Source organism: Ranitomeya imitator, chromosome 6 (assembly GCF_032444005.1).
Source record: "Ranitomeya imitator isolate aRanImi1 chromosome 6, aRanImi1.pri, whole genome shotgun sequence".
In the NCBI taxonomy this organism is placed as follows: Eukaryota; Metazoa; Chordata; class Amphibia; order Anura; family Dendrobatidae; genus Ranitomeya; species Ranitomeya imitator.
This window is the reverse complement of record NC_091287.1, coordinates 25,025,268-25,051,763: the sequence shown is the minus strand read 5'-3', so window position 1 is coordinate 25,051,763 and position 26,496 is coordinate 25,025,268. Positions and strand designations below refer to the sequence as shown.

General features: G+C 46.8%; 1 protein-coding gene across 11 annotated transcripts in view; it reads left to right on the top strand.

The window, feature by feature from the left end:
- The first annotated feature begins 417 nt into the window (after nucleotides 1-417).
- Nucleotides 418-26,496, top strand: part of PHF14 (PHD finger protein 14) — a 263,915-nt gene continuing 237,836 nt past the window's right edge. For all 11 annotated transcript variants that reach the window (XR_011313935.1, XR_011313933.1, XR_011313934.1 and 8 more), the window contains exons 1-4: nucleotides 418-510; nucleotides 20,895-21,005; nucleotides 23,387-24,042; nucleotides 25,170-25,314. Coding sequence is in view for 8 of the 11 variants with exons in the window: in XM_069729337.1 (XP_069585438.1) it covers nucleotide 510; nucleotides 20,895-21,005; nucleotides 23,387-24,042; nucleotides 25,170-25,314 (913 nt within the window). In the remaining 3 variants the exon portion in view is untranslated. The remainder of the gene's footprint in view (nucleotides 511-20,894; nucleotides 21,006-23,386; nucleotides 24,043-25,169; nucleotides 25,315-26,496) is intronic.

Sequence of the window (26,496 nt, the reverse complement as noted above, 5' to 3'; positions counted from 1 at the left end):
TTTTTTTTGATAATTTAGGTTCATTGTGACTAGAATTGTTCTTCCACCTGGGCACGAACGCAGGGTAGCGATTTCATAAACTCAACATGTCCAATTGGTTCTTAAAATTAGCCAGCGAGAAACTATTTCAGCACTTTTCACAAAATGAAAAGGAAATAAATGAAGTAGAAACTTGATAGGTAAAAAAGACAACTGAATGAGTACTACAGAAACAACACACTCTTTGCCCTTTTTAAAGATGGCACACCGGTTAAAAATTAAAATGGTTTGCCCTCTATAAAGATGGCGTCGTCGGCGCAGCGTCCCTGCCTCACGTGCCACGATTCTGACCTTTTGATTGGCGAGTTCCCTCTCTGTCTGTTCACGTGACGCTCCATGGCGTATGGTCTGGCGGGGAGGAGCCGCATCTGCGCAGTGGCTCGGTTGATGCTTGGCCCTATTGTGCCTTGTATGAGAGAGTGCCCGGCTTGTTCTGCTGTTACCTGAGTAGTGTGCCGTTCATCCGTGCAAGTGAGTGACCTCCCGCCGCATGTGAGGGCGCAGCCCCGCCGCATCATGTCACCCCATGTATCATCTACCTGCACCAGACGTGACACCGACGGGTCATGTGATCAGCGCTCAGGCTCAGCTGCGCATAACATCACCTGTGTGGGGAGAACATGTGCAGAGAGCGGTGTGTGTGTGTGTGTGTGTGTGTGTGTGTGTGTGTGTGTGTGTGTGTGTGTGTGTGTGTGAGATAGGGGTGCAGGGGTGTGTATGATGTGTGTGTGGGGGGGTATGATGGGGGTGCAGGGGGTGTATGATGTGTGATAGGGGTGCAGGGGGTGTATGATGTGTGATAGGGGTGCGGGGGGTGTATGATGTGTGATAGGGGTGCAGGGGGTGTATGAACTATAGGGAGAAAAATACTTTATCTAAAAAACTAATTAAAGCTGCCAAAAAGGAAACAGAGAAGCACATTGCTAAGGAGAGTAAAACTAATCCCAAACTGTTCTTCAACTATATCAATAGTAAAAGAATAAAAACTGAAAATGTAGGCCCCTTAAAAAATAGTGAGGAAAGAATGGTTGTAGATGACGAGGAAAAAGCTAACATATTAAACACCTTCTTCTCCACGGTATTCACGGTGGAAAATGAAATGCTAGGTGAAATCCCAAGAAACAATGAAAACCCTATATTAAGGGTCACCAATCTAACCCAAGAAGAGGTGCGAAACCGGCTAAATAAGATTAAAATAGATAAATCTCCGGGTCCGGATGGCATACACCCACGAGTACTAAGAGAACTAAGTAATGTAATAGATAAACCATTATTTCTTATTTTTAGTGACTCTATAGCGACAGGGTCTGTTCCGCAGGACTGGCGCATAGCAAATGTGGTGCCAATATTCAAAAAGGGCTCTAAAAGTGAACCTGGAAATTATAGGCCAGTAAGTCTAACCTCTATTGTTGGTAAAATATTTGAAGGGTTTCTGAGGGATGTTATTCTGGATTATCTCAATGAGAATAACTGTTTAACTCCATATCAGCATGGGTTTATGAGAAATCGCTCCTGTCAAACCAATCTAATCAGTTTTTATGAAGAGGTAAGCTATAGACTGGACCAAGGTGAGTCATTGGACGTGGTATATCTCGATTTTTCCAAAGCGTTTGATACCGTGCCGCACAAGAGGTTGGTACACAAAATGAGAATGCTTGGTCTGGGGGAAAATGTGTGTAAATGGGTTAGTAACTGGCTTAGTGATAGAAAGCAGAGGGTGGTTATAAATGGTATAGTCTCTAACTGGGTCGCTGTGACCAGTGGGGTACCGCAGGGGTCAGTATTGGGACCTGTTCTCTTCAACATATTCATTAATGATCTGGTAGAAGGTTTACACAGTAAAATATCGATATTTGCAGATGATACAAAACTATGTAAAGCAGTTAATACAAGAGAAGATAGTATTCTGCTACAGATGGATCTGGATAAGTTGGAAACTTGGGCTGAAAGGTGGCAGATGAGGTTTAACAATGATAAATGTAAGGTTATACACATGGGAAGAGGGAATCAATATCACCATTACACACTGAACGGGAAACCACTGGGTAAATCTGACAGGGAGAAGGACTTGGGGATCCTAGTTAATGATAAACTTACCTGGAGCAGCCAGTGCCAGGCAGCAGCTGCCAAGGCAAACAGGATCATGGGGTGCATTAAAAGAGGTCTGGATACACATGATGAGAGCATTATACTGCCTCTGTACAAATCCCTAGTTAGACCGCACATGGAGTACTGTGTCCAGTTTTGGGCACCGGTGCTCAGGAAGGATATAATGGAACTAGAGAGAGTACAAAGGAGGGCAACAAAATTAATAAAGGGGATGGGAGAACTACAATACCCAGATAGATTAGCGAAATTAGGATTATTTAGTCTAGAAAAAAGACGACTGAGGGGCGATCTAATAACCATGTATAAGTATATAAGGGGACAATACAAATATCTCGCTGAGGATCTGTTTATACCAAGGAAGGTGACGGGCACAAGGGGGCATTCTTTGCGTCTGGAGGAGAGAAGGTTTTTCCACCAACATAGAAGAGGATTCTTTACTGTTAGGGCAGTGAGAATCTGGAATTGCTTGCCTGAGGAGGTGGTGATGGCGAACTCAGTCGAGGGGTTCAAGAGAGGCCTGGATGTCTTCCTGGAGCAGAACAATATTGTATCATACAATTATTAGGTTCTGTAGAAGGACGTAGATCTGGGTATTTATTATGATGGAATATAGGCTGAACTGGATGGACAAATGTCTTTTTTCGGCCTTACTAACTATGTTACTATGTTACTATGTTACTATGATGTGTGATAGGGGTGCAGGGGGTGTATGATGTGTGATAGGGGTGCGGGGGGTGTATGATGTGTGATAGGGGTGCAGGGGGTGTATGGTGTGTGATAGGGGTGCAGGGGGTGTATGATGTGTGATAGGGGTGCGGGGGGTGTATGATGTGTGATAGGGGTGCAGGGGGTGTATGATGTGTGATAGGGGTGCAGGGGGTGTATGGTGTGTGATAGGGGTGCAGGGGGTGTATGATGTGTGATAGGGGTGCAGGGGGTGTATGATGTGTGATAGGGGTGCGGGGGGTGTATGATGTGTGATAGGGGTGCGGGGGGTGTATGATGTGTGATAGGGGTGCAGGGGGTGTATGATGTGTGATAGGGGTGCAGGGGGTGTATGATGTGTGATAGGGGTGCAGGGGGTGTATGATGTGTGATAGGGGTGCAGGGGGTGTATGATGTGTGATAGGGGTGCAGGGGGTGTATGATGTGTGATAGGGGTGGGGGGGTGTATGATGTGTGATAGGGGTGTGGGGGGGTGTATGATGTGTGATAGGGGTGGGGGGGTGTATGATGTGTGATAGGGGTGTGGGGGGGTGTATGATGTGTGATAGGGGTGCAGGGGGTGTATGATGTGTGATAGGGGTGGGGGGGTGTATGATGTGTGATAGGGGTGTGGGGGGGTGTATGATGTGTGATAGGGGTGGGGGGGTGTATGATGTGTGATAGGGGTGCAGGGGGTGTATGGTGTGTGATAGGGGTGCAGGGGGTGTATGATGTGTGATAGGGGTGCAGGGGGTGTATGATGTGTGATAGGGGTGCGGGGGGTGTATGATGTGTGATAGGGGTGCAGGGGGTGTATGGTGTGTGATAGGGGTGCGGGGGGTGTATGATGTGTGATAGGGGTGCGGGGGGTGTATGATGTGTGATAGGGGTGCAGGGGGTGTATGATGTGTGATAGGGGTGCAGGGGGTGTATGGTGTGTGATAGGGGTGCAGGGGGTGTATGGTGTGTGATAGGGGTGCAGGGGGTGTATGATGTGTGATAGGGGTGCAGGGGGTGTATGATGTGTGATAGGGGTGCAGGGGGTGTATGATGTGTGATAGGGGTGCGGGGGGTGTATGATGTGTGATAGGGGTGCGGGGGGTGTATGATGTGTGATAGGGGTGCAGGGGGTGTATGGTGTGTGATAGGGGTGCAGGGGGTGTATGATGTGTGATAGGGGTGCGGGGGGTGTATGATGTGTGATAGGGGTGCAGGGGGTGTATGATGTGTGATAGGGGTGCAGGGGGTGTATGATGTGTGATAGGGGTGCAGGGGGTGTATGATGTGTGATAGGGGTGCAGGGGGTGTATGATGTGTGATAGGGGTGCAGGGGGTGTATGATGTGTGATAGGGGTGCAGGGGGTGTATGATGTGTGATAGGGGTGCAGGGGGTGTATGATGTGTGATAGGGGTGCAGGGGGTGTATGATGTGTGATAGGGGTGCAGGGGGTGTATGATGTGTGATAGGGGTGCAGGGGGTGTATGATGTGTGATAGGGGTGCAGGGGGTGTATGATGTGTGATAGGGGTGCAGGGGGTGTATGATGTGTGATAGGGGTGCAGGGGGTGTATGATGTGTGATAGGGGTGCAGGGGGTGTATGATGTGTGATAGGGGTGCAGGGGGTGTATGATGTGTGATAGGGGTGGGGGGGTGTATGATGTGTGATAGGGGTGTGGGGGGGTGTATGATGTGTGATAGGGGTGGGGGGGTGTATGATGTGTGATAGGGGTGTGGGGGGGTGTATGATGTGTGATAGGGGTGGGGGGGTGTATGATGTGTGATAGGGGTGCAGGGGGTGTATGATGTGTGATAGGGGTGCAGGGGGTGTATGATGTGTGATAGGGGTGCAGGGGGTGTATGATGTGTGATAGGGGTGCAGGGGGTGTATGATGTGTGATAGGGGTGCAGGGGGTGTATGATGTGTGATAGGGGTGCAGGGGGTGTATGATGTGTGATAGGGGTGCAGGGGGTGTATGATGTGTGATAGGGGTGCAGGGGGTGTATGATGTGTGATAGGGGTGCAGGGGGTGTATGATGTGTGATAGGGGTGGGGGGGTGTATGATGTGTGATAGGGGTGTGGGGGGTGTATGATGTGTGATAGGGGTGGGGGGGTGTATGATGTGTGATAGGGGTGCAGGGGGTGTATGATGTGTGATAGGGGTGCAGGGGGTGTATGATGTGTGATAGGGGTGCAGGGGGTGTATGATGTGTGATAGGGGTGCAGGGGGTGTATGATGTGTGATAGGGGTGCAGGGGGTGTATGATGTGTGATAGGGGTGCAGGGGGTGTATGATGTGTGATAGGGGTGCAGGGGGTGTATGATGTGTGATAGGGGTGCAGGGGGTGTATGATGTGTGATAGGGGTGCAGGGGGTGTATGATGTGTGATAGGGGTGCAGGGGGTGTATGATGTGTGATAGGGGTGGGGGGGTGTATGATGTGTGATAGGGGTGTGGGGGGGTGTATGATGTGTGATAGGGGTGGGGGGGTGTATGATGTGTGATAGGGGTGCGGGGGGTGTATGATGTGTGATAGGGGTGCGGGGGGTGTATGATGTGTGATAGGGGTGGGGGGGTGTATGATGTGTGATAGGGGTGCGGGGGGTGTATGATGTGTGATAGGGGTGGGGGGGTGTATGATGTGTGATAGGGGTGCGGGGGGGTGTATGATGTGTGGGGGTGTGTGTATGATGTGTGATAGAGGTGCGGGAGGTGTGTATGATGTGTGATAGGGGTACGGGGTGTGTGCATGATGTGTGATAGAGGTGCGGGGGGGGTGTATGATGTGTGATAGGGGTGTGGGGGGGTGTATGATGTGTGATAGGGGTGCAGGGGGTGTATGATGTGTGGGGGGTGTGTATGATGTGTGATAGAGGTGCGGGGTGTGTGTATGATGTGTGATAGGGGTACGGGGTGTGTGTATGATGTGTGATAGAGGTGCGGGAGGTGTGTATGATGTGTGATAGGGGTGCGGGGTGTGTGTATGATGTGTGATAGGGGTGCAGGGGGTGTATGATGTGTGGGGGGGTGTGTATGATGTGTAATAGAGGTGCGGGGTGTGTGTATGATGTGTGATAGGGGTACGGGGTGTGTATGATGTGTGATAGGGGTACGGGGTGTGTGTATGATGTGTGATAGAGGTGCGGGAGGTGTGTATGATGTGTGATAGGGGTACGGGGTGTGTGTATGATGTGTGATAGGGGTACGGGGTGTGTGTATGATGTGTGATAGGGGTGCGGGAGGTGTGTATGATGTGTGATAGGGGTACGGGAGGTGTGTATGATGTGTGATAGGGGTGCGGGAGGTGTGTATGATGTGTGATAGGGGTGCGGGGTGTGTGTATGATGTGTGATAGGGGTGCGGGAGGTGTGTATGATGTGTGATAGGGGTACGGGGTGTGTGCATGATGTGTGATAGGGGTGAGGGGGGGGTGTATGATGTGTGATAGGGGTGAGGTGGGTGTGTATGATGTGTGATACGTGTAGGACATGGGGTATATACAGTACAGACCAAACGTTTGGACACACCTTCTCATTTAAAGATTTTTCTTTATTTTCATGACTATGAAAATTGTAAATTCACGCTGAAGGCATCAAAACTATGAATTAACACATGTGGAATTATATACTTAACAAAAAAGTGTGAAACAACTGAAATTATGTCTTATATTCTAGGTTCTTCACAGTAGCCACCTTTTGCTTTGATGACTGCTTTGCACACTCTTGGCATTCTCTTGATGAGCTTCAAGAGGTAGTCAGCGGGAATGGTTTTCACTTCACAGGTGTGCCCTGTCAGGTTTAATAAGTGGAATTTCTTGCCTTATAAATGGGGTTGGGACCATCAGTTGTGTTAAGCAGAAGTCTGGTGGATACACAACTGATAGTCATACTGAATAGACTGTTAGAATTTGTATTATGGCAAGAAAAAAGCAGCTGAGTAAAGAAAAACGAGTGGCCATCATCATTACTTTAAGAAATGAAGGTCAGTCAGTCCGAAAAATTGGGAAAACTTTGAAAGTGACCCCAATTGCAGTGGCGAAAACCATCAAGCGCTACAAAGAAACTGGCTCACATGAGGACCGCCCCAGGAAAGGAAGACCAAGAGTCACCTCTGCTTCTGAGGATAAGTTTATCAGAGTCACCAGCCTCAGAAATCGCAGGATAACAGCAGCTCAGATTAGAGACCAGGTCAATGCCACACAGAGTTCTAGCAGCAGACACATCTCTACAACTGTTAAGAGGAGACTTTGTGCAGCAGGCCTTCATGGTAAAATAGCTGCTAGGAAACCACTGCTGAGGACAGGCAACAAGCAGAAGAGACTTGTTTGGGCTAAAGAACACAAGGAATGGACATTAGACCAGTGGAAATCTGTGCTTTGGTCTGATGAGTCCAAATTTGAGATCTTTGGTTCCAACCACCGTGTCTTTGTGCGACGCAGAAAAGGTGAACGGATGGACTCTACATGCCTGGTTCCCACCGTGAAGCATGGAGGAGGAGGTGTGATGGTGTGGGGGAGATTTGCTGGTGACACTGTTGGGGATTTATTCAAAATTGAAGGCATACTGAACCAGCATGGCTACCACAGCATCTTGCAGCGGCATGCTATTCCATCCGGTTTGCGTTTAGTTGGACCATCATTTATTTTTCAACAGGACAATGACCCCAAACACATATCCAGGCTGTGTAAGGGCTATTTGACCAAGAAGGAGAGTGATGGGGTGCTACCCCAGATGACCTGGCCTCCACAGTCACCAGACCTGAACCCAATCAAGATGGTTTGGGGTGAGCTGGACCGCAGAGTGAAGGCAAAAGGGCCAACAAGTGCTAAGCATCTCTGGGAACTCCTTCAAGATTGATGGAAGACCATTCCCAGTGACTACCTCTTGAAGCTCATCAAGAGAATGCCAAGAGTGTGCAAAGCAGTCATCAAAGCAAAAGGTGGCTACTTTGAAGAACCGAGAATATAAGACATATTTTCAGTTGTTTCACACTTTTTTGTTAAGTATATAATTCCACATGTGTTAATTCATAGTTTTGATGCCTTCAGTGTGAATGTACAATTTTCATAGTCCTGAAAATACAGAAAAACCTTTACATGAGAAGGCGCGTCCAAACTTTAAGTCTGTACTGTGTATGTATATATATATATGTGTGTATATATATATATATATATATATTTATTTATATATTATACACATTTATTACGGGTAGGATGTGTGTGTGATACATGTAGGATATGGGATGTATAGATGATGTGTGATAGGTGTTATGTCTGGTGTACTGGGTGTGTGATAAGGGTAGGATATCGGGTATGTATGATGTGTGATACATGTAGCATATGGGGTATATATGTTATAAGGGTACATTATGGGGTATATACAGTGGGGGGAATAAGTATTTGATCCTTTGCTGATTTTGTAAGTTTGCCCACTGACAAAGACACGAACAGTCTATAATTTTAAGTGTAGGTTAATTTTAACATTGAGAGATCGATGTGAATACTTTTCTGCCCAATAATGACAGAAGGATTCTAGGAGTGATACCTTTATTGGTGAACCAGAAAATAACATCTTTGCAGCTTTCATCTCTTTGTAATCTGCCTGAAGAAGGAGCCTTTGCTCTAAAGCTGCAGACATGTTATTTTCTGGTTCGCCAATAAAGGTATCACTCCTAGAATCCTTCTGTCATCATTGGGAAGAAAAGTATTCACATCGATTTTTCTGGCTAACACGGTACCACAATACAATTTGTTATTGTACATCAACATTGAGAAATAGAATATCAAAAATACAATCCAAAAAAATCATTGTATAAATTATATTCATTTATTTGCATTTTGCAGTGAGAAATAAGTATTTGATCCCTCTGGCAAACAAGACTTAATACTTGGTGGCAATCAAAGCAGTCAGTTTTTTTTTAATCCTACAAAAGACAATGGAGCAAACTTGCTCTCAAATGAATTATAGTGACACCAATCTATATAAAAAGTATAAATTTCATTAAATAGCCCACTCATAAACATATAGACAACATTCACATTATATATGAACAAATGAGAAAAAGGGGAGAAAACGTAGCTGCAAGCATCTCCCTCTGCTTCCCTCCATGTGACCAGTAACGGCACACAATATCAACAAATTAGCATTTTTATGCTCCATTAGGAGTCAATCATATTCATATAAGTGTCCAAATGCAGGGCGGTTGGCATTAAATATGTATGCATCCAAGTGCTGCTGCCCCACCATGCTATATGGTGCCAATCACCCCCCGAAGAAGCCTGAATACCCGAAACGCGCGTCGGGGCTATCGTTACATGCGATACTGACCCTCTGTGTTGTCTCTCCCCACATGAGTAAGAACTTTGTGCGTACTTTTTTTTGATTCGCATTTGAGAGCAAGTTTGCTCCATTGTCTTTTGTCATATTAATTAATGTAAGGGAGCAGCCCTCAGTGGTGGTTATTGGTATACGTTGTGAGTATACATTGATGTGTATCTGCAATGTCAGTTATTGTTAACTAGTCAGACTTTTTTTTTGTAGTTGACGATGTGTTTTCTGCACAGGTCAGGAGGAATCGTGCTCCACTTAGCAGATCATCTGTAAATCATTCAGATTTTGGGGCAACTCGGAGCTTCAACTCCATAAGTTATCTATGGGATTAAGGTCTGGAGACTGGCTAGGCCACGCCATTAACTTAATGTGCTTCTGTTTGAGCCACTCCTTTGTTGCCTTGGCTGTATGTTTTGGGTCATTGTCTTGCTGGAAGACCCAGCCACGACCCATTTTTAATGTCCTGGCGGAGGGAAGGAGGTTGTCGCTCAGGATTTTACCAAACCTGGCTCCACCCATTGATGCGGTGCAGTAGTCCTGTGCCCTTAGCAGAGAAACACCGCCAAAACATAATATTACATACTTATTTTTTACTGCAAAATGTAAATAAATTTATAGAATTTATACTATGATTTTCTGGATTTTATTTTTGATATTGTATCTCTCAATGTTAAAATTAACCACAACACCCCATATCCTACACACAGTTTACATGTATCACACAGTATATACGCCCTCTATATTACACACATCATGTACTTTATATCCTACACACATCATATATGTATGATATGTGTAGTATATGGGCTGTGTGATACGTGTATACTGTGTGTAGGATATGGGGTGTATGATAGTGTTGGATTGACGCCCCAAGGGCCCACCAGTGCCATTGCCTCTGGAGCCGCTGTTCAGCTACATGACATCCCCCTCCATCACACATCCCTCTGCCTCCATGTAGTAATACACCGGGTAGTTTTACATGAATGATGAGATGTCGCCTTTGTTCACAGTAAATCAGGTGTATTGTGCCCGCCACTACTCATGTAGGAGGGTGTGCAGCCTACCGGGGGATTCACCTGTTCTCCGATCGGCCAGTCCGAGCCTGGATGTTATGATGTATGGGATGGATGTGTGATATATGTATGATATGGGATAGATGTATGTTCTGTCTGTAGGGGTATATGACTGTGGTGTGATCTATGGATTAGATGCCTGTGATGTGTATGACAGGGATATTATTTGCTTTTTTTATCTAGACTGATAAATATGGCGTCTGCCGGTTCAGGACTTGTAAATGATGGCGCCTACATGTCTGGGGCTTGTAGTACGTGAGCGGGGGCTGGTGCTGTGACAGATGTGAGTTCAGACAGATATTACACGTGATTCTGTGGAATATGACGTGCGACCCCTACGGACAGGACGAGCCTCGTTGTATCAGGACTGGGAACATTTGTAGCAGAATCGGCGAGAAGTGTCCGTTCTGTGCAGCTTCTCAGTCTGGATAGAAGCAAGAATATTCCTCTTCACTAACAGTAACTAGCTCTAGGCCATGTTTATTAAAGGGGTTGTCCACCGCTATGGAATTGAGGACCCTTCTTTAAGATGGGTCATGAATATCAGATACGTGAGACTCCTACACGCTGCAGCCCCCTCTGATCAGCAGCTCCAGACACTGTAGCGCCTGTACCCAGGATCGGAGCTCGGCTTAGCCTATAATGCCATACTGTCCCCATCGGCTTCCATGAGGGTCCTACACTCTGCAGCCCCCTCTGATCAGCAGCTCCGGACACTGTAGCGCCTGTACCCAGGATCGGAGCTCGGCTTAGCCTATAATGCCATACTGTCCCCATCGGCTTCCATGAGGGTCCTACACTCTGCAGCCCCCTCTGATCAGCAGCTCCGAACACTGTAGCGCCTGTACCCAGGATCGGAGCTCGGCTTAGCCTATAATGCCATACTGTCCCCATCGGCTTCCATGAGGGTCCTACACTCTGCAGCCCCCTCTGATCAGCAGCTCCGGACACTGTAGCGCCTGTACCCAGGATCGGAGCTCGGCTTAGCCTATAATGCCATACTGTCCCCATCGGCTTCCATGAGGGTCCTACACGCCGCAGCCCCCTCTGATCAGCAGCTCCGGACACTGTAGCGCCTGTACCCAGGATCGGAGCTCGGCTTAGCCTATAATGCCATACTGTCCCCATCGGCTTCCATGAGGGTCCTACACGCTGCAGCCCCCTCTGATCAGCAGCTCCAGACACTGTAGCGCCTGTACCCAGGATCGGAGCTCGGCTTAGCCTATAATGCCATACTGTCCCCATCGGCTTCCATGAGGGTCCTACACTCTGCAGCCCCCTCTGATCAGCAGCTCCGGACACTGTAGCGCCTGTACCCAGGATCGGAGCTCGGCTTAGCCTATAATGCCATACTGTCCCCATCGGCTTCCATGAGGGTCCTACACTCTGCAGCCCCCTCTGATCAGCAGCTCCGAACACTGTAGCGCCTGTACCCAGGATCGGAGCTCGGCTTAGCCTATAATGCCATACTGTCCCCATCGGCTTCCATGAGGGTCCTACACTCTGCAGCCCCCTCTGATCAGCAGCTCCGGACACTGTAGCGCCTGTACCCAGGATCGGAGCTCGGCTTAGCCTATAATGCCATACTGTCCCCATCGGCTTCCATGAGGGTCCTACACGCCGCAGCCCCCTCTGATCAGCAGCTCCGGACACTGTAGCGCCTGTACCCAGGATCGGAGCTCGGCTTAGCCTATAATGCCATACTGTCCCCATCGGCTTCCATGAGGGTCCTACACGCTGCAGCCCCCTCTGATCAGCAGCTCCGGACACTGTAGCGCCTGTACCCAGGATCGGAGCTCGGCTTAGCCTATAATGCCATACTGTCCCCATCGGCTTCCATGAGGGTCCTACACGCCGCAGCCCGCTCTGATCAGCAGCTCCGGACACTGTAGCGCCTGTACCCGGGATCGTAGCTCGGCTTAGCCTATAATGCCATACTGTCCCCATCGGCTTCCATGAGGGTCCTACACGCCGCAGCCCCCTCTGATCAGCAGCTCCGGACACTGTAGCGCCTGTACCCAGGATCGGAGCTCGGCTTAGCCTATAATGCCATACTGTCCCCATCGGCTTCCATGAGGGTCCTACACGCCGCAGCCCCCTCTGATCAGCAGCTCCGGACACTGTAGCGCCTGTACCCAGGATCGGAGCTCGGCTTAGCCTATAATGCCATACTGTCCCCATCGGCTTCCATGAGGGTCCTACACGCTGCAGCCCCCTCTGATCAGCAGCTCCGGACACTGTAGCGCCTGTACCCAGGATCGTAGCTCGGCTTAGCCTATAATGCCATACTGTCCCCATCGGCTTCCATGAGGGTCCTACACGCCGCAGCCCCCTCTGATCAGCAGCTCCGGACACTGTAGCGCCTGTACGCGGGATCGTAGCTCGGCTTAGCCTATAATGCCATACTGTCCCCATCGGCATCCATGAGGGTCCTACACGCCGCAGCCCCCTCTGATCAGCAGCTCCGGACACTGTAGCGCCTGTACCCGGGATCGTAGCTCGGCTTAGCCTATAATGCCATACTGTCCCCATCGGCTTCCATGAGGGTCCTACACGCCTCAGCCCCCTCTGATCAGCAGCTCCGGACACTGTAGCGCCTGTACGCGGGATCGTAGCTCGGCTTAGCCTATAATGCCATACTGTCCCCATCGGCATCCATGAGGGTCCTACACGCCGCAGCCCCCTCTGATCAGCAGCTCCGGACACTGTAGCGCCTGTACCCGGGATCGTAGCTCGGCTTAGCCTATAATGCCATACTGTCCCCATCGGCTTCCATGAGGGTCCTACACGCTGCAGCCCCCTCTGATCAGCAGCTCCGGACACTGTAGCGCCTGTACCCGGGATCGGAGCTCGGCTTAGCCTATAATGCCATACTGTCCCCATCGGCTTCCATGAAGGAAGAAAGCATTTTATTTTTTAAGACCGTAAGTAAAAAGATTTTTTATCACCAGAGATCAAGTCTGGGTTATGGAATTATCAGACGAAGGTAAAGGACGGAGTATCGCGTCAGACATTCACCATCCGAGGTCGAGCCACAACGTCCTGACCCGACCGTAACCGGTCAGGAGACCCTCACACTGTCCAGACATTGCCGACCACACAGTCAGGCTGCTTCTTTCTGCTCATTGGGGCTCAAAAATAAACAAAAAATTGTCAGTGATGATTCCTTGTAATGAAAACTAAATCTCCGAGCACTCACAAATACTCGGAAACCACCCGAGCATCCTCGGGAAAACCCGAGCACCGAGTAAACTCGCTCATCACTAATAAATATATGTGTACTAGATTGTGGCCCGATTCTAACGCATCGGGTATTCTAGAATATGCATGTCCACGTAGTATATTGCCCAGTCACGTAGTATATTGCCCAGCCACATAGTATATTGCCCAGCCACGTAGTATATTGCCCAGTCACGTAGTATATTGCCCAGTCACGTAGTATATTGCCCAGTCACGTAGTATATTGCCCAGCCACGTAGTATATTGCCCAGCTACGTAGTATATTGCCCAGTCACGTAGTATATTGCCCAGTCACGTAGTATATTGCCCAGCCACTTAGTATATTGCCCAGTCACATAGTATATTGCCCAGTCACGTAGTATATTGCCCAGTCACGTAGTATATTGCCCAGTCACGTAGTATATTGCCCAGTCACGTAGTATATTGCCCAGTCACGTAGTATATTGCCCAGCCACGTAGTATATTGCCCAGCTACGTAGTATATTGCCCAGTCACGTAGTATATTGCCCAGTCACGTAGTATATTGCCCAGCCACGTAGTATATTGCCCAGCCACATAGTATATTGCCCAGTCACATAGTATATTGCCCAGTCACGTAGTATATTGCCCAGTCACGTAGTATATTGCCCAGTCACGTAGTATATTGCCCAGCCACGTAGTATATTGCCCAGCTACGTAGTATATTGCCCAGTCACGTAGTATATTGCCCAGTCACGTAGTATATTGCCCAGCCACTTAGTATATTGCCCAGTCACATAGTATATTGCCCAGTCACGTAGTATATTGCCCAGTCACGTAGTATATTGCCCAGTCACGTAGTATATTGCCCAGTCACGTAGTATATTGCCCAGTCACGTAGTATATTGCCCAGCCACGTAGTATATTGCCCAGCTACGTAGTATATTGCCCAGTCACGTAGTATATTGCCCAGTCACGTAGTATATTGCCCAGCCACGTAGTATATTGCCCAGCCACATAGTATATTGCCCAGTCACATAGTATATTGCCCAGTCACGTAGTATATTGCCCAGTCACGTAGTATATTGCCCAGTCACGTAGTATATTGCCCAGCCACGTAGTATATTGCCCAGCTACGTAGTATATTGCCCAGCCACGTAGTATATTGCCCAGCTACGTAGTATATTGCCCAGCTACGTAGTATATTGCCCAGTCACGTAGTATATTGCCCAGTCACGTAGTATATTGCCCAGTCACGTAGTATATTGCCCAGTCACGTAGTATATTGCCCAAGATGGGAAATTTTCCCTGCCTGGGGTGTGCCTGTTGTGACAATTTAATTAAAGGTGATTTCTTCTATCACCACCATACGGGGAAGAAAATCTATATCAGGGGGAGGTATATTGCCCAGTCACGTAGTATATTGCCCAGCCACGTAGTATATTGCACAGCCCACGTAGTATATTGCACAGCCCACGTAGTATATTGCCCAGCCACGTAGTATATTGCCCAGCCACGTAGTATATTGCCCAGCCACGTAGTCTATTGCACAGCCCACGTAGTATATTGCACAGCCCACGTAGTATATTGCACAGCCCACGTAGTATATTGCACAGCCCACGTAGTATATTGCACAGCCCACGTAGTATATTGCCCAGCCACGTAGTATATTGCCCAGCCACGTAGTATATTGCCCAGCCACGTAGTATATTGCCCAGCCACGTAGTATATTGCCCAGTTACGTAGTATATTGCCCTGTCACGTAGTATATTGCCCTGTCACGTAGTATATTGCCCAGCCACGTAGTATATTGCCCAGCCACGTAAGTCACAGGTTAAAAAATAAACATACTCACCTTCCGAGGGCCCCTTGTAGTCATGTCTCCTGTGTACGGTGCACTCGGCAGCTTCCGGTCCCAGGGTTGGTAGCGCAGAACCCGTGATGATGTCGCGGTGACATGACCGTGACGTCATGGCAGGTCCTTCTCGCGTAGGCACGCAGGACCTGTGATGAGGTCGCGGTCACATGACCGTGATGTCATCGCAGGTCCTTGTCGCATACCATCCTTGCCACCGGAACCTGCCGCTTGCATGGAGTGGTTACCAGAGCGTCGCCAGGAGCGCGAAAGGCAGCGGAAGGTGAGTATATAATGATTTTTTTTTTTTAATTATTTTTAACACTATATCTTTTCTCTATTGATGCCGCACAGGCAGCATCAATAGTAAAAAGTTGGGGACACACAGGGTTAATAGCAGCGGTAAAGGAGTGCGTTACCCGCGACATAACGTGGTCCGTTACCGCCGGCATTAACCCTGTGTGAGCGGTGACTGGAGGGGAGTATGGAGCGGGCGCCGGGGACACTGACTGCTGGGAGTAAGGAGCGGCCATTTTTCCGTCGAACTGTACCCGTCGCTGATTGGTCGTGGCTGTTTTGCCACGACCAATCAGCTACTTGGATTTCCATGGCAGACAGGCCGCGACCAATGAATATCCGTGACAGAAATACAGACGGAAGTGACCTTTAGACAATTATATAGTAGATTTTAAGTAAAACTATTCAGGAAGTTTAACTTTTTATTTAGAAAGAAAATGAATGTAAAAGAGTGTGTGAAGGTGTATGTAGCCTTCAAGCCAAGTTTAAACATTATACAACGTGCTCAAATTAAAGGGAATCTGTCACCCCCAAAAATCGTATATGAGATAAGCCACCGGCATCAGGGGCTTATCTCCAGCATTCTGGAATGCAATCTGTAATGCTGTAGATAAGCCCCCGATGTAACCTGAAAGGTAAGAAAAACAAGTTACGGTATATTATACTCACCCAGGGGCGGTCCGGGTCCAATGGGCGTCACAGTCCAGGTTCGGCGCCTCCTATCGCCATGCGATGACGTCCTCTTCTTGTCTTCCTGCCGCAGAATGCTGTAGATAAGCCCCTGATGCCGGTGGCCTTATGTCTTATACAATTTTTAGGGTGACAGATTCCCATTAAGCCAGACTGCCAGCTTACTGAGGGATCCAGGTTACAGCTGCCTATTGAAGTCTGGAGAAAGGAATGGGGGCGGGGAGTGAAAGAGACAAACGCTTAATAGAAAGTGTTTTCACCTTTTCTCCTTTGCCTCCAGTGCTGGATTCTCAGTTACACCTCCAGTGCTGGATTCACAGTTACACCTCCAGTGCTGGATTCTCAGTGACCCCTCCAGTGCTGGATTCTCAGTGACCCCTCTAGTGCTGGATTCTCAGTGACCCCCTCCAGTGCTGGATTCTCAGTGACCCCTCTAGTGCTGGATTCTCAGTGACTCCTCCAGTGCTGGATTCTCAGTGACCTCTCCAGTGCTGGATTCTCAGTGACCCCTCCAGTGCTGGATTCTCAGTTACACCTCCAGTGCTGGATTCTCAGTGACCCCTCCAGTGCTGGATTCTCAGTGACCCCTCCAGTGCTGGATTCTCAGTTACACCTCCAGTGCTGGATTCTCAGTGACCCCTCCAGTGCTGGATTCTCAGTGACCCCTCCAGTGCTGGATTCTCAGTTACACCTCCAGTGCTGGATTCTCAGTTACACCTCCAGTGCTGGATTCTCAGTGACCCCTCCAGTGCTGGATTCTCAGTGACCCCTCCAGTGCTGGATTCTCAGTTATACCTCCAGTGCTGGATTCTCAGTGACCCCTCCAGTGCTGGATTCTCAGTGACCCCTCCAGTGCTGGATTCTCAGTGACCCCTCCAGTGCTGGATTCTCAGTGACCCCTCCAGTGCTGGATTCTCAGTGACCCCTCCAGTGCTGGATTCACAGTTACACCTCCAGTGCTGGATTCTCAGTGACCCCTCCAGTGCTGGATTCTCAGTGACCCCTCCAGTGCTGGATTCTCAGTGACCCCTCCAGTGCTGGATTCTCAGTGACCCCTCCAGTGCTGGATTCTCAGTGACCCCTCCAGTGCTGGATTCTCAGTGACCTCTCCAGTGCTGGATTCTCAGTTACACCGTTACAAAACATCCTCCATGCAGTTTCTGAGCTTGTGCTACATGAAGGCAGGAGAGGAGGAATCTCATGCTTGCGCTGGGGATGGGAGACATCATAGCAGCTGGTTCCAATCCACTAGCTCAGAGGCGACTATAACTTACAGGGAGCCTGCAGAGGAGAAAGCTGGTGATAAGTTCCGGGTACAAGTCATGTAATAGTAGTTTTAATCCACATGTACAGACTCTGGACTGTTTATTTTAAAAAGTCACCTGAACCCCCCAGCTAAATTTAACGTATGAGACACTGAAACATCTCGTCTGCCAAAAGTGACGGAATAGAACGACTGTGATACCATTCATCCTGCAGCCGGAACACACCGCACCGCTCTGCATTTAGTGTTTGTACCACAAACCAAAAGCTTTCGGTTCTTACCTTCCATCACTCATCTATTGTTTGCATTAATATAATAACCTTTTTTTTTTGCAGATTCATCTATTATAAATGTGATAATTTGCATAACGGACTTTGCCGCTTCGCATGGAGAGAACTTTAACATGAAGACAGTAAATGTAATACATATGATGCAGCCTTAAGAGCATGTACTCCACCCACCTAAAAAAAAAAATTGGGGAAAATCCAAAGGAAGTGAGTCCTTGAATTGTCATCTTTAGCCAAGGTTCCTTCAGTTGTTTCTTTGATATTGGGCCTCTGAATAAGATTCCAATGTGGACAGTGCCACATGGTTGTGCCACAATTTGCACCCATCTCTTCAACGGGTGGAAAGCTGCTCCAGTCCTTCAATGACCATTTTTTGCTGTTCTGTAGAACTCCTCTTTTTTTTTTTTTAAACCCCTCTTAACTAACTAGTTAGGATGACTCATTGTGATGTCAAAAAGTGAAGGAAGAAGCGGGAATGACTTAGGAGAAGGAGCGAAGGAAAACCAATATCATTGGGAAGGTCTAGTTGACTTTTTGGGTGTTCAGTCATCCATGATCCATTTTGAACACCGAAAAATGTAAGCAAAATAACTTGAGGACCTTGTAGTCCCAGCCCGGTCTCCATTGGGGGTTTTTAGTTGGTCATATCTGCAATGTTATCGGATGCATCCAAAACCCTTCTAGATACAGTGGGGCAAAAAAGTATTTAGTCAGTCAGCAATAGTGCAAGTTCCACCACTTAAAAAGATGAGAGGCGTCTGTAATTTACATCATAGGTAGACCTCAACTATGGGAGGCAAACTGAGAAAAAAAAATCCAGAAAATCACATTGTCTGTTTTTTTAACATTTTATTTGCATATCATGGTGGAAAATAAGTATTTGGTCAGAAACAAACAATCAAGATTTCTGGCTCTCACAGACCTGTAACTTCTTCTTTAAGAGTCTCCTCTTTCCTCCACTCATTACCTATAGTAATGGCACCTGTTTAAACTTGTTATCAGTATAAAAGACACCTGTGCACACCCTCAAACAGTCTGACTCCAAACTCCACTATGGTGAAGACCAAAGAGCTGTCAAAGGACACCAGAAACAAAATTGTAGCCCTGCACCAGGCTGGGAAGACTGAATCTGCAATAGCCAACCAGCTTGGAGTGAAGAAATCAACAGTGGGAGCAATAATTAGAAAATGGAAGACATACAAGACCACTGATAATCTCCCTCGATCTGGGGCTCCACGCAAAATCCCACCCCGTGGGGTCAGAATGATCACAAGAACGGTGAGCAAAAATCCCAGAACCACGCGGGGGGACCTAGTGAATGAACTGCAGAGAGCTGGGACCAATGTAACAAGGCCTACCATAAGTAACACACTACGCCACCATGGACTCAGATCCTGCAGTGCCAGACGTGTCCCACTGCTTAAGCCAGTACATGTCCGGGCCCGCCTGAAGTTTGCTAGAGAGCATTTGGATGATCCAGAGGAGTTTTGGGAGAATGTCCTATGGTCTGATGAAACCAAACTGGAACTGTTTGGTAGAAACACAACTTGTCGTGTTTGGAGGAAAAAGAATACTGAGTTGCATCCATCAAACACCATACCTACTGTAAAGCATGGTGGTGGAAACATCATGCTTTGGGGCTATTTCTCTGCAAAGGGGCCAGGACGACTGATCTGGGTACATGAAAGAATGAATGGGGCCATGTATCGTGAGATTTTGAGTGCAAACCTCCTTCCATCAGCAAGGGCATTGAAGATGAAACGTGGCTGGGTCTTTCAACATGACAATGATCCAAAGCACACCACCAGGGCAACGAAGGAGTGGCTTCGTAAGAAGCATTTCAAGGTCCTGGAGTGGCCTAGCCAGTCTCCAGATCTCAACCCTATAGAAAACTTTTGGAGGGAGTTGAAAGTCCGTGTTGCCAAGCGAAAAGCCAAAAACATCACTGCTCTAGAGGAGATCTGCATGGAGGAATGGGCCAACATACCAACAACAGTGTGTGGCAACCTTGTGAAGACTTACAGAAAACGTTTGACCTCTGTCATTGCCAACAAAGGATATATTACAAAGTATTGAGATGAAATTTTGTTTCTGACCAAATACTTATTTTCCACCATAATATGCAAATAAAATGTTAAAAAAACAGACAATGTGATTTTCTGGATTTTTTTTTCTCAGTTTGTCTCCCATAGTTGAGGTCTACCTATGATGTAAATTACAGACGCCTCTCATCTTTTTAAGTGGTGGAACTTGCACTATTGCTGACTGACTAAATACTTTTTTGCCCCACTGTATTTCAGTTCATAGAAGGCAACGAGGGCGGTGGAAATGGCCAGCAAACACAAAGTTTCCAGATTGTGTTACCAAACATTTTACGGCATAGAGGGGAGTCCTCCACTAAGGACCTATTTTAAAAAAAAAAATAAATGTCCCCCTTTTTGGCCTTATGAGAGTGACCTCCATGTAATACTAATTTTCCCCTGTAGTGGCCAATGCAGGGGAAATGTATGGCCGGCTCAGCTTCCTCTGGCGATCACAACTGATCGCTGGACTTCTTCTCAGAAGACGATCCTAGTAGGTTTTGTATCATAAAAGTGTGGTCCTTATGAAACGTCCCCTTTAAACTAGAAGCACAAGCCAGGAGTCAAAGGATAGCTGGGTAACGACGGCCATACTGGTTGTCGCCATGAGTCCTATGCCAAAGTGGATGAATAAAATGTTTTAACGACTTGACAGAAGAGGACATCTCAAGGACTTCGATTTGGGATTTTTTGTGGGGGAGAGGGAGGACAATGGGGTGGGGTTAATGCTCTGTTAATGCTGCTTTGTTATATGTCATTTTTGGAATCCCGGGGGGTGATAGCCCTTAAAATGAAGTGTCAGCATAGAGAAACCGATAGATCGCTATGATGGCCGTTGGGCAATAATGGTGGTGTCCTCATTTGTAAATAATTCAGTGAATTAAAAAAAAAATTATTGGATGCCACAAATTTTAACCCATAAAGCAAAAAAGAAAAAAAAAATTCCAAAAACAAATTTTCGTTACAGTGGACCGGAGTTCGAAAAGACGACAAGTGAAGCCTTTGGCAACCTCCCTTCTTGAAGCATTGGATTATGATAGCTCAGATGACAGTGATTTTAAAGTTGGAGATGCCTCAGGTATTTTTCCCCAAAAAATGTTTTTTTTTTCTAAAATCTGTACATGACGATGTTTGGTGACGACTCGTATTTTGAAGATTTTCTGATATTTGCAAAATTTTGTGATTTTTAAAGGCCAACTTTTGCGATTTGTTTGGTGTAAGTCAGCCAGTTAGAGGGGCATTTACCCCTCTCCTAGGGCTCGTAACTTTGTCAAGCCTCGACTGTGGCAATGCTGACACTGTTTATACCCGGGCTATCATTTCTTGCCTAAGCTGTAAATTGTGCCTAACAATAACATTGACCTGAGATGTGTTACCTGCTGTGCTTTGTTGTCCAGCATGCTTTGGTGCTTTCCCATCATTGTGGCGCCTTGGAAGATCTAAATATCCACAAAAGTACAGGACTGTGGACCTCAGCATAGATCCTAGAGCCCTTTAATAATCTATGGAAACTTCCTTGCCCTCTTAACATAATTTCTTTTCCCCCCACAGAAGGAGTTACTCTACTTTTCGACCGCTGTTAAAAATTGTCCAGTATTAAAGGCCGTTTCCAAGTTAAAGGCTCGTCTAGTCAACTTGTCTATAGTTGGGTTGGCCACTGACATACAAGTGCTTAAATTAGAATATCATCAAAAAGTTACTTTATTTTAGTTCTACAATACAAAAAGGGAATCTCATGTATAGAGTCATTACACACAAAGTGATCTTTTTCACGTGTTTATTTCTGTTAATGTTGATGATTATGGCTTACAGCCAATGAAAACCTAGAAGTCGTTATCTTAGTAAATTAGAAGACTTTATAACACCAGCTTGAAAAATGGTTTTAAAATCGGAAATGTTGGTCTACTGAAATGTGTATTCAGTAAATGCCCTCAATACTTGGTCGAGGCTCCTCTAGCATCAATTACTGCATCAATGCGGTGTGGCATGGAGGCGATCAGCCTGTGGCGCTGCTGAGGGGTTATGGAAGCCCAGGTTGCTTTGATAGCAGCCTTCAGCTTGTCTGCATTGTTGGGTCTGGTGTCTCTCATCTTCCTCTTGACAATACTCCATAGATTCTCTATAGGGTTAAGGTCAGGAGAGTTTGGTGCCAATCAAGCCCAGTGATACTGTTGTTTTTACACCAGGTGTTGGTACTTTTGGTGGTGTGGACAGGGGCCAAGTCCTGGTGGAGAATGACATTTCCATCTCCAAAAAGCTTGTTGGCAGAGGGAAGCATGAAGAGCTCTAAAATGTCCTAGTAGACGGCTACGCTGACTTTGATCTTGATAAGACACAGTGGACCTACAACAGCAGATGACACGGCTCCCCAAACCATCACTGATTGTGGAGACTTCACACCAGACCTCTAGCAGCTTGGATTGTGTCGTCCTCCACTCTTTCTCCAGACTCTGGACCTTGATTTCCAAATGAAATGCAAAATTTGCTTTCATCTGAACACAACACCTTGGACCACTGACAACAGTCCGGTTCTTTTTCTCCTTGGCCCAGGTAAGATGTTTCTGGCGTTGTCTATTGGTCATGAGTGGCTGACACAAGGAATGTGACACTTGTAGCCCATGTCCTGGATACGTCTGTGTGTGGTGAAGCAATGACTCCAGCAGCAGTCCGCTCCTTGTGAATTTCCACCACATTATTGAATAGCCTTTTCTTAACAATCCCTTCAATGCTTATCCCTGTTGCTTGTGCACCTTTTTCTACCGCACGTTTCCCTTCCACTCCACTTTCCATTAATATTCTTGGATACAGCACTCTGTGAACAGCCGGCTTCTTTACCAATGACCTTTTGTGGCTTTCCCTCCTTGTGGAGTATGTCAATGACGCCTTCTGGACATCTGTCAGGTCAGCAGTCTTCCCCATGATTGTGGAGCTACTGACACAGACTAAGGGACCTTTATAAACACTTAGGAAGACACTTTACAGGTGTTTTTTGTTAATTATTCTAATTTCATGTGATAATGACTTTTGGGTTTTCATTGGCTGCAAGCCATAATCATCAACATTAACAGAAATAAACATGTGAAATAGATCACTCTGTGTGTAATGACTCTATAGAATATAGGAGATTCACTTTTTGTATTGAAGAACTGAAATAAATTCACTTTTGATGATATTTTAATTTAGTGAGAAGCATTTGTAATTGGGTTGGTCTTCACGTTTTATTTTTTTTTTTTCCTTTACCTTCTGTAGTTTTCTCGGCAATTCCAAAATTAGTGTCCCCATTTTTCAAATTAGTTCAACTAGACTTTTATCTTTTTTACACTTTTTTTTTTTTTTAACCTTTATTTTCCACCAAGGCTTTTGAACTACAAAACATCAAGTATTTAGGCTGGCCTATTTTGAGCATCAGATGGGGCTGTCCTCTACTTGTCGGACATCGTGTATGTGTTTTCTTTACAGATTCGGAGGGAAGTGTCGCCGGTAGTGATGATGGGTCAAAAGACAGTGGTGAAAGTTCTGGCAGCGACTCAGAAGACAGCCTAAAAGCAGACGATATGGCGACAGTTGTTCCTGATAACGAAGAAAGAAATATAGAACCCGAAGGAGAAGAAGCGGGTACAGACTTCAGGCAAAACGAAGAGAAAGCTGCTGATGAGCAGCCCGGTAAAGACGAGGTGAAGAAAGACGAGACCGACAAACCGCCGAAGAAGAAGGAGAGAACCTCCGAGGTCGACGTCACGGCCGACGACCAAGCGAGCGAACCCAAGAAATGGAATCTCCGAAGGAACCGTCCAATGCTGGACTTCGTCACCATCGAACAATTAAACGCCATGGACGACTATGACAGCGAAGATGACAATGATTGGAGACCCACAGGCAGTAAAGGGAAAGGAAAATCTGCTACCGGGGAGGGCAGCGATGGGGAAGACGACGAAGAAGAGGAGGATGGCAGCGAAGAAGAATCAAATCACAAAACCGGCAACAAAGACGACAGCTGCAATTCAAGCGACGACGAAGGGAAGAAGAAAAAAGTCAAGATTCCCAGTAGGAACAGCGGCGACGATGAGGAGCTGACGAATGACAGCTTGACATTGTCTCAAAGCAAAAGTAATGAGGTAATTTATAAAGTGTCCTGACAGGTTCATCAAGATGTGAAAAACTTGTGGTGTGAGCAGCCGCGAAGACGTGCTCCTCTTGTATCGCCACCTGCATTTCTCATAGTCCGTCGTTAGATCACTAAGCACTTGGCGTCCGATTCATTATTTCATTTGCCCCGATTTTTTTTTTTTTCTTGTCTAGTTTTTCCTGTTTTTCGTCAAATTTTTCTATTTTATTAACCTGCGCCTATTTTGAAGTCGTATTTTCTTTTTGGTGTTTTTTTTTTTTCTCTCCATTGTGGTCTTGGTTTTTATAATCCAGATATTTGAGGGTGATTGATTACTTAAAAAGTTGCAACGTTTTTGACCCAAATATTACTCCAGTCCACCCTTGGGAGTGATTTTTTCTTTTTTTTGTGCAAATGTAAGAGTCGCATGTAACGTTTTAATTGATCATGTGACTTTTTTTTTGCTCTAAAACGGCGCGAAGAAGGTCAGAGGTAATTTTATTATTTGTTTTTTAATTTACGCAACGTTTTGAAGAATTTTATGCAAAAAAACGACAGCAAGACAAAAAAAAAAAGAAAACGTTGAATGGGGCCTTCTATACTCCAAAAATCAACACTTGAAGGCTTTGTTTCCATAATAATAATTTATGGCACATCGTTCAAGATTTGCCCGAAATACTAATGTAGCAGCCGCCAACATGGTGGCCTCAGCGCACCGCGTTAAGTCATGGTGGTGGCTACTACATCTGTACTTCTTAAAGTCAAGGGCCCCTCATAAGGTCACAGGCAACCTTGAGGACCCTAACCGATCAGGAGAACATGTCTCCAGGATACATAAAATTTTACCAAATTTTTGTAAAATATTAATTTCAATAATTATCTGTTCACCAATTGTTTGCTGCTCTCAGTCCAACGCTGGGTTTCCCCACCGGTCTCTGTCTGGATCTGGACAAACGTGTGACTCTCTCAGCCAATCAGGGACACAGTGGTAGTATGTCCTCCAAGGTGGAGCAGAAAGTAAAGAGATCGGCAGGGGAACCTGGGAATTGTCGGCACAGTGGGTAAATGAAGAATATGCACAAAGTCTGTCCTTCTAGTGTGATTCTAAGTTCTTTTTGCTGAATTTTTTTTTAACAGGATTCTCTGATCCTGGAGAAGAGTGACAAATGGTGTTCGCAGAAGATGGATCACATCTTAATATGCTGCGTGTGTCTGGGGGATAATAGTGAAGATGCGGATGAGATCATCCAGTGTGATAACTGTGGTATAACCGTACATGAAGGTAACGTTCAGCCGCCGTCCACAAGAGGCGATCTAGAGGAGATGAAAGGGTTTTCATCACAGCGTAGCACCTAAACGTTCCATAGAATGGTCACTAATGGGGGTCCGACCACTTAGACCCCTTCCGTTCTTCCAACCCTGAGGATGATTGCACGTTCTTGCACCCAACGGGAAGTGTCAGTCTCGCATGGTGGCGCCCTATTCAAGTAAAGGGAGACAAAAAAGTCTTAGGCTACTTTCACACTAGCGTTAACTGCAATCCGCCACAATGCGTCGTTTTGCAGAAAAAACGCATCCTGCAAAAGTGCTTGCAATATGCGTTTTTCCCCATAGACTTGTATTGACGACGCATTGCGACGGATTGCCACACGTCGCATCCGTCGTGCGACGGATGCGTCGTGCTTCTGTGGACCGTCGGGAGCAAAAAACGCTACATGTAACGTTTTTTGCTCCTGACGGACCGCTTTTTCCGACCGCGCATGCGCGTCCGGAATTCCGCCCCCACCTCCCCGCACCTCACAATGGGGCAGCGGATGCGCTGGAGAAATGCATCCGCTGCCTCCGTTGTTCAGTGCGTTAAACGCTAGCGTCGGAATCTCTCCCCGACGCATTGCGACGGGGAGATTCCGACGCTAGTGTGAAAGTAGCCTTAATAAAACCCAACATGTAAATATTTAAGGAGAACATGTGCGTTCAGATCACTGTCCCCCGTCCCAGGCTGCTTTTCATATGCTAACCGATGATCAGTTAAGATTCCTTGGTGGCCGTGAGTAATAGAAACCATGAGTAATTAATTCCCCCAGTAGCTTCAGGGTAAAAGAGAGGGTTAGTAATGAAATCCCTTGTGGCCTAGGGTAGAAGAATGAGTCAGTAAATGATTCTCTGGTGGTGGTGTGCAATGGAAAGTGCTTACATGATGGTCTAGGGTGGGGGGTTATAGAAAGAATGGTCTAGGGTAGATGGGCACATTCGTCATTGATTCCCTGGTGGTCTATGTTAAGAGAGTGGGTTTGTAATGGATTACTTGGTAAAGAGTAGATGATTGATTCCCCAGTGGTATAGGGTAGATGGGTGGATTAGTAATTGCTTCCCTGGTGGTCTAGGGTATATGGGTACATTAGTAATTGCTTCCCTGGTGGTCTAGGGTAGATGGGTAGATTAGTAATTGCTTCCCTGGTGGTCT